Source organism: Schistocerca nitens, chromosome 7 (assembly GCF_023898315.1).
Source record: "Schistocerca nitens isolate TAMUIC-IGC-003100 chromosome 7, iqSchNite1.1, whole genome shotgun sequence".
NCBI classification, from domain to species: domain Eukaryota; kingdom Metazoa; phylum Arthropoda; class Insecta; order Orthoptera; family Acrididae; genus Schistocerca; species Schistocerca nitens.
The window spans coordinates 272,409,515-272,428,728 of record NC_064620.1 but is presented as its reverse complement, the minus strand read 5'-3'; the positions used below and the strand labels follow the sequence as shown (position 1 = coordinate 272,428,728).

Below are 19,214 nucleotides of genomic sequence, written 5' to 3'. Positions count from 1 at the left end.
ACTTTGAAGGCAGTGGATATTAACATCGCTGAAGACTTGGATGAACCTGTTCCATATCTATGATATCCGTTTGTTTTGTTTTGAAAGATATTGTGTAAACAAAGTGCAGCGTGTTTGTGACTTTGTGTTGCAGAGTGTTACGAACAGTAGTTAGTTTCTGCGTTGAAGAATGACGTCGGTAAGAGCCAACACTTATGATCCCTTCTGTGTGTCTTTTGTATAATGTGTAGTCATTACTGAGTTATTTAAGAAGAGGGAAAAAGAATGGTGTACTTTTTTTTTTTTTTTTTTGTTTTTACTCAAGGGGGGGAAAATTTCTTTCCAGCGCCTAAAATTTCTTGTTTCTCGTGTACTGGTACAGCATCTGGAGCTGTAACTGGTCATTCCAACCATAATTGTAATTTAAAATGAAGACGTATTCCATTCGCATACTTCCTCTCCAGATATAATATTTTAGCTGGTATGGCGTCACTAGGTAAAAAGATGGACAGAATAAGATATATCCACTTAACTTTTGCCATAGGATTTTTTACTTTTTCTCTCGGGAGTGGTTCAGAGCAAAAGAATATATATATATATATATATATATATATATATATATATATATATATATATATATATATATATATATATATATATATATATATATATTACCATTTAATTTGTGTTATCGCTAATTTCTTGATTGACAATTTGAATCATTAGCCAACTTACTAGATTATCGTCGCTAAATAGTATAACCGACATTTATTAAATATTTGCTTGAAAATATCGTAAATGTCAGTGTCCGTCAAGACATTACATTTATTATGTACAGCTGACACCACTATGATATTTCAACGTTTACACAAGAAGCTCCTGTTGAAACCTGGAAGTGCGATGATATTCTAGCAAATTATAAGTGAAAGACATTTCATTCGTATTATTTTTATGTACATGTGTGTGCAAACTAGCACAGTGGTAAGATTGGAGCTCCTACTGTATACTATTAGTATTTATGGTATAGCAATAGTATCGCCTAAATTTCCAGTTGACTGCTACATGATGACCATGGAAATTATTATACCTGTATTATATTAAGCACATACTCGCTGTTTTCAGAACAGAGCAGATGTACTAAAATGGTAGAAATCAAATGTTAATCTGTAGGATGTGTAGAAGGATGTAAATGTATTATCAATAGCAGAGAATACATGCAATATGTATAATTAATAAGGACTGCAGAATCAGCTCTCGCCTAGAGTGAGATATTGAAGTGCTAGCCAAATTGCAATTATAGTGTAACAAAGAGCAATATCCACAAACTGTTTTCTGCCTTTTATCACCACTCCCCATATTTTGGATATAATAATTTATTTGGTATTAGCAATTGATGCTGTTAAATCCAGCCCAGTTGGCAAATATGGGGTGTCTCAGAAACCAGCTTGCTTGGATCACTAGACAACATTTAAATAAATCTTATTAATGAGTTTTATTACAAAATGAAAAGATTACAATACTTAACATGGCAATCACACTGATGTGTCGCAAGCAGAGGGTGACATGAAATAATCAAGTTTCTTAACAGTATAACAATTCCAAGTTTGAGCTACATAGAATGTACAAGCGGAGTAACTAGTGTTGACACTCTGGGCCGTGACCAGTGAGGCGCGGCACTAATGTTCTCTTCGCATAGCGGCCGTTGCTGTTGCATTGTCATCCTGGAGAGGGTTCGGTCAGCGTGTAATTGGCTGATGTCTTCTCACAGCTCTCTCTGCTCTATCGTTCCCGACTGGCGTTCCGATGCTTGACTTTACGATGCAGCAGATGCAATACTGTGTCACCAGACCAGTGCCTTCAGTAACATAGTGGAGATAACAGCCTGAAGAAACAACCAGTGGATAAAATCACTAACAACATGAAAACATTAGCAAAGCAAAGACCAGTGAACTAATGGGACCTCACCAGCAACAGGAAATATTTGGATGGGGGATATGCATGCATATAACTCCTTAAAACTTATAAAATCTTGAAAATGTCATACTGCAGTGGAAAAATAGATTTTTTCTTTTTTTTTTTAAATTGGGAATGTGATGTATAAAAAGATATTGTTGGCTTCACAGCCAACGAAAAATTGTTGGCTCCCATACTATCTCCTTCCAACTAACGTAAGCTTCAGGGTACGCTACATAAGCACATTGCAACTATCTTTTTAAAGAATTGCTTTTTATTTGACAAATTGGTGGCTTTGCAAATCTCAACAAAGCTGTTACCTTTCAGCTTGTAGTAGGTCCCAGGATAGTCACTACAATGGCCACTAAGAAAGGAGTGAGAATCAGAGTGGCATTATTGCAATTTGCTTCTTTTTAAAAAAAAAAAAAAAAAAAAAAAAAAACTCTTTATTCACTAGACGTATACCACATAGGTCTAGTACACCACGTGATCAAATCTACCATCCATAATAACTAAGTGACATATTGTTGAAGAACATGAGTGAAATTACAAGTCAAAAATACAAACAGAAACATTGTAGATGGGAACTATGTAACATATGAAATCACTCTTCAAAAAAGACACATTATTTTATAGATCCAATTACTTTTATCTGTCTTGACAGTGGGCTTGTTATTTTGCTTTTCTGCCATCTTTCGTAACAACATCATTAACTAGGTAACAACAGAATTTGGAAACACGGAAGCGTCCGATCACGCCCTCTACTTTGACCCATGATATCACAAATATGGTGGGAACGACCATAAACCACGATTCCAATATGACGCATATAAAGTCGTTACGTACACATTATGCGGACGAAAATACACCGAAAAACAAACATACACACTTTCCACAAAAAGACTAATGACACTAACGGGACAAGTGCGGGAAATGGGGTGTTTGTGGGTGGGGGCAAACTAAATATAAACAAACTTAGACACCTACCCCCATACAAAACCACACCAAACGACAAAAAGAACTGACATCACCAAACTCCCCAAATACCACTAAACACAATATCATCTGGAATCGGACACTTCCCTTGACCTATATAGCTCAACAGCTGCTCCCGATCCCATAAATTAGGATTAAACACTTTACTTGTCCTATATAGCTCAAAAACATCTCCCGATACCAATACCAACATACACAGCCACACATTGGGATCGAACACTTCCCTTGACCTGTGCACTGTTAATTTTATCCATCATATCCATTCCTGAACAAAAACAACAACAAATTAATTTTACTAAAGTTACCACACGACATACAGTGAACAACACTAAATTAACCTTCACACAAAATCGTTAACTCACTGAAACGAATTCCACTACGAACACAGCCGACACTCGAACAATTATGGATAATGAGCAAAAGCAAACTGAGCCCATTACACCCTGAACATACCACCAGAGAGCACAACACGACGTCATCTACAAACACGCCACACTCAGAAACAAAACTCCGCGCCGTCATGACGTCACACACGCGTGGGATCGGACGCTTCTGTCGACCCCAGAAGTGTTTGCAAAAGGTGATGTGGCGAGCTTTGTGTATGCAAACAAGAAGATTGTTCTTCAAAATGTGAGAAGTAATTGCTGAGAAAAGTAACACTTGTTAGTTTTCTCTGTGTGTATATCAGAAGCAGTGCAGGACATCCTTGTAACTTGTGGGGATCTTTGCAGTTATTGGGCTTGAAACTGATGCATATACTGTAGCAAACCCCTTACTTTTGTGGGTAATTTGTTGCCAAGTCAGGTCTTTAGTGTGGTATGCTGTCCATTTAACCTCCTTAAGAACTCCTTTATTAACAGTTGAAAAACTGTTGTTGTTGTTGTTGTTGTTGTTGTTGTTGTTGTTGTGGTCTTCAGTCCTGAGACTGGTTTGATGCAGCTCTCCATGCTACTCTATCCTGTGCAAGCTTCTTCATCTCCCAGTACCTACTGCAACCTACATCCTTCTGAATCTGCTTAGTGTATTCATCTCTTGGTCTCCCCCTACGATTTTTACCCTCCACGATGCCCTCCAATACTAAATTGGTGATCCCTTGATGCCTCAGAACATGTCCTACCAACCGATCCCTTCTTCTGGTCAAGTTGTGCCACAAACTTCTCTTCTCCCCAATCCTATTCAATACTTCCTCATTAGTTATGTGATCTACCAATCTAATCTTCAGCATTCTTCTGTAGCACCACATTTCGAAAGCTTCTATTCTCTTCTTGCCCAAACTATTTACCATCCATGTTTCACTTCCATACATGGCTACACTCCATACAAATACTTTCAGAAATGACATCCTGACACGTAAATCTATACTCGATGTCAACAAATTTCTCTTCTTCAGAAACGCTTTCCTTGCCATTGCCAGTCTACATTTTATATCCTCTCTACTTCGACCATCATCATTTGCTCCCCAAATAGCAAAACTCCTTTACTACTTTAAGTGTCTCATTTCCTAATCTAATACCCTCAACATCACCCGACTTAATTCGACTACATTCCATTATCCTTGTTTTGCTATTGTTGATGTTCATCTTATATCCTCCTTTCAAGACACCATCCATTCCGTTCAACTGCTCTTCCAAGTCCTTTGCTGTCTCTGACAGAATTACAATGTCATCGGTGAACCTCAAAGTTTTTATTTCGTCTCCATGGATTTTAATACCTACTCCGAATTTTTCTTTTGTTTCCTTTACTGCTTGCTCAATATACAGATTGAACAACATCGGGGAGAGGCTACAACCCTGTCTTACTCCCTTCCCAACCGCTGCTTCCCTTTCATGTCCCTCGACTCTTATAACTGCCATCTGGTTTCTGTACAAATTGTAAATAGCCTTTCGCTCCCTGTATTTTACCCCTGCCACCTTTAGAATTTGAAAGAGAGTATTCCAGTCAACATTGTCAAAAGCTTTCTCTAAGTCTACAAATGCTAGAAACGTAGGTTTGCCTTTCCTTAATCTTTCTTCTAAGATAAGTCGTAAGGTCAGTATTGCCTCACGTGTTCCAGTATTTCTACGGAATCCAAACTGATCTTCCCCGAGGCCGGCTTCTACTAGTTTTTCCATTCGTCTGTAAAGAATTCGTGTTAGTATTTTGCAGCTGTGGCTTATTAAACTGATTGTCCGGTAATTTTCACATCTGTCAACACCTGCTTTCTTTGGGATTGGAATTATTATATTCTTCTTGAAGTCTGAGGGTATTTCACCTGTTTCATACATCTTGCTCACCAGATGGTAGAGTTTTGTCAGGACTGGCTCTCCCAAGGCCGTCAGTAGTTCCAATGGAATGTTGTCTACTCTGGGGGCCTTGTTTCGACTCAGGTCTTTCAGTGCTCTGTCAAACTCTTCACGCAGTATCATATCTCCCATTTCATCTTTATCTACATCCTCTTCCATTTCCATAATATTGTCCTCAAGTAAACTAAAATTCCATAATTATGAGAGTAAAGTATGTAGTCATACATTTTTTGGTGAAGTGATGACTTATACCACATTTATTTGAAGACCAAGCTATAGTTAATCAGCAGGATGTTCATGACTCTACCAATAGATTACTTATAACAGCATATGAATTAGAATTTAATATCTATATGTATTATTGCCTGCATTTCATCAACAGTGTACTTTTGGGAAAGGGATAGACTTAGCTGGTAAAAGCCTTGAATGAATCTCTGAAAAGTAAGATAGCTTAATATGGAAGATTGTTGTCCAGCCAAAGGATTTGGCTAAACACATGGGCCAACAAATGATTTCAACTTGTCAGAAGTTCTTAATACAACGAAGGCTGATAGAATAATAATAATTTTATCATACATTGGCTACATACTTCTTTGGCAGTTTAGATCCTATACATGTCATTCACACAAGTCAGTGTGATAAGGCCTTTATAAATCTGCGTTTACTGTTGATGTTTTTTCCACTCACAGTAATTATATTATTATTATTATTATTATTATTATTATGTCTGCCTCAATAACAGAGTGGGGAGCATGGCTGACTGCCATGCTTGAGACTTGGGTTTAATCCCCAGGTGGGAAGGAGGTTTTATTTGCACAGGGTCTGGGCATTGTGTTGTCCTCATCATTATTTCATCTCCGTACATGCGTCACATAAAGAAACTTGCACTAGGTGGCTGGGCAACCCCGAAGGGGGGGTCTCCCAGCCATAAATGCCAATGATCCTTTCATTTTATTTTTATTATTAGATGTTATGCATTCTGCCAAAAAGCAGGTCTCCACGTGGCTGCTCTCCATGTCCTCCTGCCTTGTACTGGCTCTTCATTTTTATGTACACTGCTGGCCACCGTAAATGCAACACCCTGAAGGAAGCATTCGAATCAAGTGAAATTTACACCATGGGTTTGCAGCGATGAGATATTGCAACTGATTAGAATTTCAGCGCAGACGCACATCACGCGCGCCTGTGGCGCCACCTCATACCGCCATTTAAGGCTTGGTGATTTCGACGAGTGTACGTTTGGCACGTGTGTTTACCTTGTGGTTGTTTCACAAGACGATCAGTTATGCCTCGTAGACAACAGCGAACATCGTTTGATCAAGTATCCGAGTTTGACAGAGGAAGGATAGTGGCCTACCGAGACTGTGGATTATCATACAGAGAATGTAATGCGGATATGTGACCGTTGGATGCAGGAGGGTACGACGGACCGACGTAGTCGATCGCATTCACCTCGGTGCACCAATGCACGTGCTGATAGGCAAATTGTGCGCATGGCAGTGACGGATCGCTCAGTGACATCCCGAACCATAGCACAGCACATTGCGTCTAACGCATCATCCAGTGTCTGCGCATACCATTCGACGCCATTTACAGCAGAGTGGTCTGTCCGCAAGACGTCCATTGCTTCGTCTACCATTGACGCAGAACCACAGACGTCTCCGTCGCCAATGGTGTGATGACAGACGGATGTGGACGGCAGAATGGAATGATGTCTTTACTGACGAGGCATGCTTCTGTCTGCAGCACCACGATGGTCGGATTCGAGTGTGGAGACACCGTGGAGAGAGGATGCTGGAACGCTGCATTATGCACCGCCACACTGGTCTTGCACCGGGTATTTGGTATGGGGTGGTATTGGATATTACTCTTGCACGCCTCTAGTACGCATTGCCGATACTTTTAATAGCCGGCGCTACATATCCGAGGTGCTGGAGCCAGTTGTCCTTCCTTACCTTCAGGGCTCGGCCACAGCCATATTTCAACAGGATAATGCGCGACCACACGTGGCACGCATTGTCCAAAGGTTCTTCGTCAATAACCAGATTGAAGTGCTTCCCTGGCCGGCTCGCTCTCCGGATCTTTCGCCGATAGAAAACATGTGGTCCATGGTTGCTCAACGAGTGACCCAGATTACATCCCCAGCTGCCACACCAGATGATCTGTGGCAACATGTGGAAGCTGCTTGGGCTGCTGTACCCCAGGAACACATCCAACGTCTCTTTGACTCAATGCCGAGACGTGTGGCAGCAGTGATCTCCAACAATGGCGGCTACTCTGGCTACTGATTCTGGCAGGAACCACATGTTACAGACGTCTGTAAACATAATCATTTGATACTTGGTCAACATGTTATCTACAAAATAAATTTTGTTGTGCTACCTCTTGTCTTTCTTGGTGTTGCATTTACGTTGGCCAGCAGTGTATATTATCAGTACTTGCTGTTTCTGGCCATGTGTTGCTGTGGCATTGTCTGGATAAATGGAAAAGAAAGAAAAGAGAAAGCACACATTTCTAAATTGTAATGGAATTAGGTATGCATCCTAATCACCTCCCCGTTGTCGTGTCCTTATCCTCCGCCTATGCCCCTCTCCCTGTTCCTCATCTTCCCCTCCTCTCTCTGTCCATCTTTTCCTCCCCCCCCCCCCACACACACACACACTCTGTCCATCTTTTCCTTCTCCCCCCCCCCCCTCTCTCCATTTCCTCCTATCTCCTCTCTCTGTTCATCACCACCCCTTTCGGGTCAACAGAAGCATCCGATCCCACACGTCGGCTTTGACCCGTGACGTAAGGGTGTTGTCGTGTGTGACGTCATGATGGTGCGGAGTTTGGTTTCTGAGTGTGGCGTGTTTGTAGATGTCGTCGTGTTGTGGCTTGTTGTGCTCTCTGGTAGTATGTTCAGGGTTTTCGTTTGTGTGGTGTAATGGGCTCAGTTCGCATTTGCTCATTATCCAGAATTGTTCGAGTGTCGGCTGTGTTTGTAGTGGAATTCGTTTCAGTGAGTTAACAGTTTTATGTGAAGGTTAATTTAGTGTCGTTAGCTGTACATTGTGTGGTAATTTTAGTAAAATTAATCGGTTGTTTTTGTTCAGGAATGGATATGACGGATAAAATTAACAGTGCACAGGTCAAGGGAAGTGTTCGATCCCAACGTATGGCTGTGTATCAGATGTTTTTGAGCTATATAGGCCAAGGGAAGTGTTTGATCCTAATTTATGGGATCGGGAGCTGCTGTTGAGCTATATAGGCCAAGGGAAGTGTCCGATTCCAGATGATATTGTGTTTAGTGGTATTTGGGGAGTTTTGTGATGTCGGTTTTATTCGGTGTTTTGTGTGGTTTTGTATGGGGGTGGGTGTCTAAATTTGTTTATATTTAGTTTGCCCCCACCTAAAAACACCGCATTTCCCGCCCTTGTCCTGTTAGTGTTATTAGGCTTTTTGTGGAAAGTGTGTTTTTCGATGTATTTTCATCCTCATAATGTGTATGTACCGACTTTATATGCGCCATATTGGAATCGTGGTTTATGGTCGTTTCTGCCATATTTGTGACGTCATGGGTCAAAGCAGACGGGCGGGATCAGACGCTTCCATATTTCCCCCCTTTCTCTGTCATCTCCTCCTTTCCACTTTCTGTGTCCATTTATTCCCACCCCTCTCTCCGTCTCTCTCTGGTTCTGTAGCAATATTCTAATCAAAGGCCGGCCTGAGTGGCCGTGTGGTTCTAGGTGCTACAGTCTGGAGCCGAGCGACCGCTCCGGTTGCAGGTTCGAATCCTGCCTCGGGCATGGACGTGTGTGATGTCCTTAGGTTAGTTTGGTTTAATTAGTTCTAAGTTCTAGGCGACTGATGACCTCAGAAGTTAAGTCGCATAGTGCTCAGAGCCATTTGAACCATTTTCTAATCATAAGCCATAAATACAACTTTCTTGTTTGCTAACATACATCCTGACTGTGACTGTCGGACTGTGCATTAGAGTATTGTGTCAAAATTTGAAGTACATTGGTCAAGAACTTTTCATGGTTGTTGGCCATAACGTTTCCTCTTTATATATTACATATACATTTATATACATGTAAAAAAGATGTATAAAAATGCACACATATTTGAATTCAGCATTGTGCCAAAATTTCGAAACAGTCAATGAAGATCTTTGAGAGATTTAAGATGTGGAACAAACAAACATGCATTTACATTTTTATACAGATTTTCCTTTTAATTATTACATATATATTTGTATATAGATATATAAAGATGTGTGTATTCGAATGCAGTATTGTGTCAAAGTGCCAAGGGAATCAGTGAGGAACTTTGAGAGATTTAAGATTTTAAACAAAACACACACATGCTAGTAGGTATATAACAACATGTGTGTATTTGAATGCCACATTGTGTTAAAAATTTCAAAGTAAATGGTGAAGAACTTTTAGAGATTTTTTATTTTGTACAAACATACGGTTACATTTTTTTATACAGATAAAATATGCCATTCAAAATTTCAGGTTCAGGTCCAAGGGGATCAGAAAGAAAAGAAAAGGAAAGAAAGTATTCTTGATCTCTCAAAATATCTGGAAAAAAACATCAGAGTGAAATTTGCTGGTGGTAGGGAGGCAGCTGGTGTGCTCAAGGGCTATGACCCTCTCCTTAATCTTGTGTTGGACAATACTTCAGAGATTCTTAGAGGTAATACAAATGTCTTACCACAAAAATATTTACTGTTTGGATTTATTTACATAGCTATTACCCCTTTCACCTTTTTGTGCATTAATAATTTTCTTAAAAGTACAGGGTGTACATAAATTGCAAGAACACTTTCAATTATTTATTGTAGAAGAACCAAACATTGTACAGATTTCATACATATGTCATTCTGAAGAGAAACCCTGAAAGTTTTTTTCATGTATACTGCCACAGTGTAGTTTGGTAATTTGCCGATAGTCAGCGCTAGTCGCAAACATGGTGAGTTCAGATGTGGAGCGAGCTGTTTCATGAAATGACCTCCCTGATCAACAGATCTCGCTTTGTATGACTTTTTTCTGTGGGGACAAATTAAAGATCTGGTGTATGTACTGCCTCTACCACATGATGTAACAGAGCCTCAGGAAAGAATACGGGAAGCAACTGCCACAGTTGACGATGCCATGCTGGGACGGGTGTGCCTAGAATTTGATTACTGTATTGATGTCTGCCGGGTCACTCATGGTTCGCGTATCGAATGTTTGGAGAGAGAGAGGGGGGGGGGGGACTTTCAGAGTTTCTCTTCAAAATGCAATATGCATGGTATCTGTACAATGTTTAGTTCTTGTGCAATAAATAACTGAAAGTGTTCCCAGACTTTATGTGCAGCCTGTATGTAGTTTGTTGTTGCAGCTAAATTTGGTCAAGAAAGCAGAGCAAATACTGAGCATTGTTTTATTTGTGGTTAACCTTCAACTTCACTGTGTTGATACAATTGGTCTACCATTAGAATAACCACTTAGAAACAGTATTTAATGTGTTCTTGATATAAAAACAGCTTCGCCAGTGACAAAAAAATCTATAATTTGTTTTGGTTGTGAAGTCTAGTTGTACAATTTAATTTCATTTCACTTACTTATTCAGGGATCATCTTATAAGTATTTTTTTCCATCAGTCTTCTGATTAATTGGCTGTAGCCCACCTTGAACTCCTCTCCGGTGCCAACCTTTTCATCTCAGTGTAGCTCTTGCAACTTAGGTTCTCAGTTACTTTTGTAATATCAACAAAATTGTGAAAAGGATAGGTTGTTGCAGCCTGGCCAGAGTGGCCAGAGATACTAGTCATTTGTGAGTGAGGTGTGCCTGCTTATGTGAATGTGTGTGTGTGTGTGTGTGTGTGTGTGTGTGTGTGTGTGTGTGTGTTTTGTTCTCTTTTCTGAAGAAGGCTTTGGCCGAAATCTCAGTGTTTAACAATCTTTCATTGTGCATGTCTGCAGCTCAGTTGTTATCTTTACAGTGAGTAGTAATCTGGCATTTTTGCAGTGTTATTCATAATGCTGTAAAACATATGAGTAGGGTTAATTTACACATCTTTTTCGGATTACTGTGAGAAGGTGCTTGTTGTATTTGGATATGTATTGCACTGCTGAACAGTAGTGAAACTGATGTAGCAAATGGGAAAATGCAATTCCTTGAACTGTGTTGCTGCCACCTGACATAGATAATGAGAGGAGAAAGGGGTAGGTAGATATTTGTGAGAGAGTGATTAATGAATTGATAACAGGAAGCAAAATATACACCTCTAAGCAACTAGGCTGCCACCAATCACCGGACCCTAAGTTTAATCTTTGATCTCCCACCTGTCCATTTTTATGTGTATTGTTCCAGAATCCCAGATTTATTTTTTATTTTTCTTGGAATTTGTCTTCTTTGTCTCCAGTCTGTCCTTCCATTATATTATCTTTCCCCCTCCCCTTTTTGCAACTATACAAGGAATTTGTACTGTGCATTATGCAGATTGACTGTCATAACCTGCCTAACACAGTATATTTTATACACAGATCCAGATGACCCATACAAATTGACAGAGGACACAAGAATGTTGGGCCTCGTTGTGTGTAGAGGAACTTCAGTAGTGCTTATCTGCCCCGTGGATGGAATGGAAAGCATACCAAATCCATTTGTTCAACAAGAAGCATGAACTATCACCAAAAACTATTTTCCTTTTCCTTTTGCACTTAAGTACCTATATAATTATTTGTAAATAAACTGATTTTTTTATAAATAAATATATTGGACAACTGTAAACCTTTACTTTTATTCTGGTATATGTATGTGAAATTTGAACAAAAGCCCACTGCAGAGAAGCAGAAGAGAATTTGTATTTAACAAAAGATTTGACTGTTGTGGATTTTTTTACCTGCTTTGACAAATGTTTATGGATAGCCTGTTACAGAACTAAACAAAAATTGTACTTTTGTCACTAAGTACACAAAAGAGTAAGATTACAGAAAAAAATGATACATAAAAAGAAAAACCATACATATTGTCAAATTCAAAATGAGACTTCTATGTGAATGGAGACTTAAAGGAGAGTTAATCAAAGGGAAACAAGACCACTGGGAAAAGCAATCACCACAGGCAACTAGAACGTGGTACCTGCAAGAAACCACACGAAATACTCTGCCAGAGAAAACCAAAACCCGATCAGTGCTGTGAGGTGGTTCCCTTACTGTGGGATGGACTGTAGAATTCTTTCAGCATGAATTCCTTCTTAACAATGAAAGCACAGATTAGAAGTAGCACATTCATCTAAGAACTGCCATACAGAGTACTTGGAGGAAACTGGCAGCCATAAATTTATTGAACAGCATCTTAAATTAACACTGAAGACCCAGGACCCTTCTTACTCTCGGACCTTCAGTGTCTTATGGAACTGCTTTAAACTTTTTCACATTAATTAAGAGTCATCTCCACTAATTCTAATGGGAGTAATTATTATTTGCAGTCATTGATCACCTTGCTGACATTCTCCTTATTCTAACAATACAGATCAAAAAACTTTCACATTATCACTAGAATGTGAATTGAGAACTGTAATTGAACTTGCAGTTGAATCTGCAAAATATTGCTAGTCAAAGTTGATCCTAGTTCACAGCAAAATAATCTGGAGTCAACATTACAAAACTCAGATTTCCAAGTGCATTTTGATCCTAGTTCAATTTTTGTACCAATCTAAGATTAATTGCTTTACATAGTCAGCCCCAAAATCATAATGATACATAAGCACTCAACTGCCATCCATAATTGATGGAGATATATCGAAGCAGAGTCCAAGGCGAGTACACCTTTATTGGTAGCACCATGGATGTGCTCAATAAAATGGACGCTAAAAGCTAATCGAGGTTGGGGTCAAAAAGTGTACACAATCCATCCCATCATTTGGAAATCATTAAAAATGTACTACGTCTGTATAGGCAGGCCTCAGCTCATGTGGCATACATTCAGCTTTGATAGGAAGAAACCAAAGACTGTCAGAAATCCAGTGCTCTGTACTATGTTCTCAACTGTTGGTATGATTAAGGACATCCACCATAGAAACCTTCCAAATATTCCAATAGTACAACTTTTGCAGGATACCAAATACTGGATTATAATGTCAAGTTACCGAACTGTGTCTTTTTCATTATGTGTGGCTTGCAGCCTGGTGAGGTCTCTCTAGTTTACTGATCTGTGATGGATTATGTGTCTCTATAATGAAGGTTATATTTTTGACTAGAGCTGTCCTTAAAAGTAACACACACACACACACACACTCTCTCTCTACTTGTGTGCGAGAGACATGCAAAGCCTGTTATATAGTCCTGCTTGTGTAATAATTAATAGGTAGGTTTATATTTAAGGTTACACTTTTATTTGCTAAAAAATCAGAGTGAATGGTAATTCCATGTCATCTAATCAGGTGGACAGTATTGGTAGAAAGATAGTAGTCCACGCCTCTTTCTCAGGTAAGTGCATAGCATGTAAGTGATGAAGGACTTTTATGGTACTCCAGTATAGTACCCATTCTTCTCTCAGTCAATTGATTCTACTGTGGTACTTTACAAACCTAAATCTGCTTAGTCTTGACCCTGTATTTCAATACATGTACGAGCAGTCACAACATCCTTTTTGCCTGATCACAGTGACTGTGTATCATGGCTCCTGTGCCAAAACAAACTGAAAAAACTGGGAGCTGCCGGATCCATAACCAATCAACTGTCAGGCACAATTCTCGGAGATCGGTTCAGTCTAAGTACAAAATGTGTACATGTCACAGTGACACTCCAAGTGCGCTCAACATCATTGAGGTCAAGTGACCTGTGAAGCATCCTTAAAAGTAGTGCTCCTAAAATAACTACAACCATTTGGGAGTTACAGGTCCTGCTGAAGGTGCAAGTCGTTTGTGAAGTGCTGTCGACGAGCAAACATATGTAGATTATGGGACAATAGGTTCCTGTATCATTTGCCATTGCCAGCAAGAGATGGCAGATGTATCCATTTCACCCCAAAAATGAGAATACCGCTATTATCTGCCAGAACGGTGCTCAATCAGCAAGTGGAAAGCATCCTCTCACATAGTTTTCAAAATACTAATGGTTTGCCGTTGGCATGTACCAGGCAGTACTGTGACCCATTTGCTCCCTTATACCATGTTTGGCGTGTTGGTGTTGTGTTAAAATCTGTATCTTCATTTTCAGTGAGCAGACTTAACTGTAGGCGTGGCTTCTGTTCCCAAAAGTGACTTGCTGGACCCATGTGAAACCACCTCTGCATCTGCATATAACTCTTTAAGCCACCATACAGTGCATATTGGTGGGTACTGTGTATCTATATTATTGATGTCTACCGTATTCCATTCATATACTGATCTGGGGGAAAGGACTGTCTATATGCCTATTTAATGCTATATTCCCTCTCATGGTCATAATCACTATGTAACATATACGACGGTGGCTGCACAGTTATCTCACAGTCTTGTTTGAATACATGTTCTCTAAATTTACACAATGGAGTTTTGCGAGACTTACATCAGGATTTCTATTCAGATTCCTCAGCATTTCTGTTACACTTTTGTATGGACTGCACTAACCTGTTATGAACATAGCAGTGCATCTCTGTATCCTTGAAATGTCTCATATCATACCTATGTGATAAGAGCTCTAAACTGTGGAATTGATCACACTAGTGTCTTGTATCCAATTTGCTTTACAGATGGATTGTATTTTCTCAAAACTCTTTCAACAAATCTAAGTCTTCCATTCGACCTTACCTAAAACAGCTTCTACTTGATTGTCTCATTTCATGGTAATTCCATGTCATCTAATCAGGTGGACAGTATTGGTAGAAAGATAGTAGTTCACGCCTCTTTCTCAGGTAAGTGCATAGCATGTAAGTGATGAAGGACTTTTACGGTACTCCAGTATAGTATCTTGAGACATGGTGTTCTCAAGATGTTCACCGCCAATGTTTTCATTACACACTATCGTGTCATTAGTATTATCTTACATCTATCCACACTTAGAAAGAGGTGCTTCTCTAATACGAGGAGCAAATTTCATCCAAGTCTTTGTGCATTTCCATACTGTGGCCCAACAGTGCCATCAGTAAACAATCTGATAGTGTCACTCATCCTAGCTGATAAATCATTTATGTATATTGAGAATATTAGAGGTTGTATTATGCTTCCTTTTGGAACACCCAATGTTACTAATGTTTCAATGTAACATTTCCTACCCAATATAATATACTTGACTCTGTTAATTATTTGTTGAGCCAATCACATATCTGCAAAGATACCTTTTTGGTCATGTCTTGGTTAGTAGTCTACTATGTTGTACAGTGTCTAAAGCCCTTTGGAAAACTACCTATTCACCTGCATCTGTTGTTTGAAAGAGGTTGTTTATGAATAAAACAAGAAGCAAGCTGTGTTAATAGAATTCAGGTCTGCCTCATGCATACAACTCAGTTCTTTAGCCCAGTGAGCAAGTGGTCTACCTTGTGGTCATAGTGTTGCTCCAGGACTCCACTCTAGTACTGCCTTTGTCCATCTTCTGTCAATTTTTTGTGTGATATGTCCTGCCCATTTCCATTTAAGAGTGTTTAGTTAGTTAGCTAGCTACTTGTTCCATAGATCAAATTCATGATGACCATTATGATGCAGAAGTTGTCAACACAACATACAGAGAACACTTCATCTCTCGATATATAAAAGGCAATGTTTCGACTGATGGACTCACTCACTGACTTATCATTGCCCAGCCCAAACCACTAAGAATAGAAATTCGAAATTTCCAGAGCATATAATACGGGATCAAAGGGATATTGAAAATATCTCTCTAGTGAGGCAATTAGATGTACGAAAATTAGTATTTGGCTTCTCAGTCAAAAATAAAGAAATATGTGCTTCAGCATTTTTGGAAATTTAACCCTTATGGGGGTGAAATAGTAGGTGAAAGTTGTTTTTAAATAAATCATTATTAAAGAACTGCTAAAGTATTTTTAAAGCTTTTATCTGCAAAAGTTTGTGTTTGTCTTCTTTGTCAGATGTTAAAAAATAAGCATTTCACTGTTTTTGGAAACTTAAACCCTACATGGGTGAAATGTTTTATGAAAGTATTTCATTGTGAAAGCATTTGTAAAGCTAAATCTTTGAAAATTGGTGTTTGGGTTCTCAGTTAGAAACGAAAAAAATAGTGTGTCACTGTTTCTGGAAATTGAATCCCAGGGAGTGAAATAGAAGCTGAAAATGTTTAAGACTGTATTTAGTTATATTGAAAAAACTGTAAAGATAAGTATATGAAAATTGGTATTGTAAAGAAATATGCCCTAAGGTCAGTAAGTTAACATATTTTCATTCATTGATGCCTTATGGGATACTATTCTGAGGTAGCCCTGCACTCGGATGAAAAGTATTAATTGCACAATAGAAAGTAACTAGAATTATTTGTGGAGTTTGCATATGTACATCTTGAAGGTATATCATTAAATATTCAGAAGTACAACACTTGAAGAAAAAATGATCTGCATTGCCCACTTAACGAATCTAAGTTTTGCACAAAAAAGAATGAAATACACAGCTGTAAAACACATCGACAGTCCCCCCATGGAAGTAAAATAGCTGACAAGTGTCAGAAACGTTTTCAGATTTAGATTAAAGAACTTTTAGCCCAAAGTTGGCAGATATTCTTATGGCAAAAGTAGCTGAACGAAACTATTCAGCAGATGTCTATGTGTGGCTTTTCCAGTTGAACTTCCCATCAATATGCACACCTAAGAACATACAATTTTCTATCGCATTTATTATTTTTTGTGGTATACTAGATTAGTAGGAGGAGATGGATATTTGTGACAGTACCAAACTACGTGAATTGTAATTTTTCAAAGTTTAAACCTATCCCATTTGTGCAAAACCATTCAGTAACTTGCACAAAAAAGATCTTTTACTATTTCCTTTGTAGATGCTTATTTTCTCAGCTTCACAACAATGCTTGTAAAATCAAGACAGGACTAATTCTGCATATTGATTCAAATAAATTGGCAGTTCCTTCAAATAAAGCAAGAAAAGTTGTGGGCCAATGATCTAACCTTGTGGGGCTCCTACTGTAATTTCTCCCCATGCAGATGATGTGGCATTCCTCTTTGTATTAGTCAAATGGCCTAAGAAAACTTCCTGCATCCTGTTTCTCAAATAAGAACTTGTGGGGACACAAGTTCTATGGACTTCCGTCCCCAAGAATATTGCTGCAAAAAACAGTGTCTCTGGACCTTGGACAGTGGGTTCTAAGACACCAAGTGTTTAAGTTGTATCTGTTCATGTAATGCGTATAAATAAATACTGTCTATGTGAATCAGTAATGTTGAGAGTCATTACACATCATGAACATTGTGTTCGTTACCCAAATCCTGCATTGGTGACACAGAGTTTTTTGACAATGCACCGTGACATTTTCGTGTAACACATTGCTCCACCTCCACCTGATGTGAGAATCCAACTCCTCGTCAGTGTGGATCCTACACACACCGTTGATCAGCCAGCTACAGTCAACGATAGCAAGTGTTTATCTAATGACTTTTCACTGCTTCAAGACAGAAACTGCACTACTTCTGTGTTTAATACCTGCACAACAATGCAACCATTGGTACAGTCGACCACAGTGCCTTTAACGAACACTGAAAACAGTGCTAGAGTGCTTATGTGGACACTAACCCTGTCAGACTACATAACAAAGAGATGACGACGATTGGTGGCAGTGCACAATGGCGTTACTACGCTACCCCCGACATTCTCGAGCACAAAATTCCAATTGATATACATTCAGCTAGTGCTGATGCTACTCGCAAGTCTCCCTATCAATCAAGTGACTCTACCATTATTGAGATGTCAGGCATTGACAGGCCAATTACAGACACCAACCACAGTGACGTAACAAATGCAGGTCAGTGTATTTGGTCGTCTCAGGGGCAGATAGTGCAGGTTAAGAGTGATTTTGAACAGAATGGCATATTTCCAAAAACTGCTTTCGCTCTCACGTATCACGTGGATGACGTCGTGGCAGCCACGCTGCATACCGCGGTACACCTCAGGCATGACATAATGGCCACGCCGGCCACACCACACCCCAGCTCCCACCGGGATATGCTGATGCCCGTTGCATGCACACGATATGATGGCCACAAGATGGATATCAGAATTACAACATGACTGCTACACCACCCACACTGACAATGAAAGGCGTCATGTTTGAACCAGACATCACCACCACGCCTACTGTGAACCCCGTGCCATGTGGGCTGACGATGATTACAAGACACACTGCTGTATGGGCACACCACAAGGACCTCCCATGCCGCGGTGGCCTCCGACCGACCGTGACTTCACCCCACCTACTGCGATGCGTGTTACCCCCTAGGGGGACTATGTTGTTAACATGGACTTACTTGCTATGCCACCCAAGCCCCGCACTATGTTTCATTACACTGACGCCACAACAGCAACCGTCACACAACTAACAGAACAGTGTGCACAGTGGACACACATACAAACTGTGATATCCAACAGAACTATATTTCTCCACAGTCTGCCGATACCTCTATACATCACACAGGTGACAGCACAGAAATATCGGCCGTGCCGCGACACTCGCCACTCCACGAGTGTGACGTCACTGCCCGACCGGCAGCGCCGCATGCAAGACCACAGCTCCAACCAGAATATCATGTCAGACCTTGCCGACAGGTACAACAAACAGTGGCCAGACCTCATCAGGCCACCACAGTTGGTCCGAGCAACGTTGCAACTACTGCCAACACAAAACGACCACTACAGGAACCACCCACCATCTATCGAACTCCACCTGCCGCCCATTCACACACTCACCAGAATTGTGCTTTGCCTTATGCAGATGTATGATGAGGATAGCAGTGATCGAGGATGACCAGAGCAAACTGTTAATACTTCTCAACCACCTTGGAGAACAAGTGGATCTCATCAGCGATCTACTGCTAA

General features: G+C 39.9%; 3 protein-coding genes across 5 annotated transcripts in view; 1 reads left to right on the top strand and 2 right to left on the bottom strand.

The window, feature by feature from the left end:
- Positions 1-19,214, bottom strand: part of LOC126195434 (uncharacterized) — a 98,197-nt gene that overhangs the window by 11,980 nt on the left and 67,003 nt on the right. The window lies entirely within an intron of this gene.
- Positions 1-19,214, bottom strand: part of LOC126195435 (uncharacterized) — an 88,707-nt gene that overhangs the window by 7,572 nt on the left and 61,921 nt on the right. The gene's annotated exons all lie outside the window — the stretch shown is intronic.
- On the top strand, positions 23-11,974 carry LOC126195440 (U6 snRNA-associated Sm-like protein LSm7). Its single transcript, XM_049934057.1, has 3 exons — positions 23-178; positions 9,713-9,893; positions 11,728-11,974. Exons 1-3 carry the CDS (start codon positions 170-172, stop codon positions 11,865-11,867), a joined length of 330 nt encoding a protein of 109 aa, XP_049790014.1. The 5' UTR covers positions 23-169; the 3' UTR covers positions 11,868-11,974.

Bases quoted from the DNA above. Each gene is read 5' to 3' on its own strand.
- LOC126195440 (XM_049934057.1), top strand. The intron at 9,894-11,727 runs GTAATACAAATG...TTTTATACACAG, and splicing joins TACTTCAGAGATTCTTAGAG to ATCCAGATGACCCATACAAA.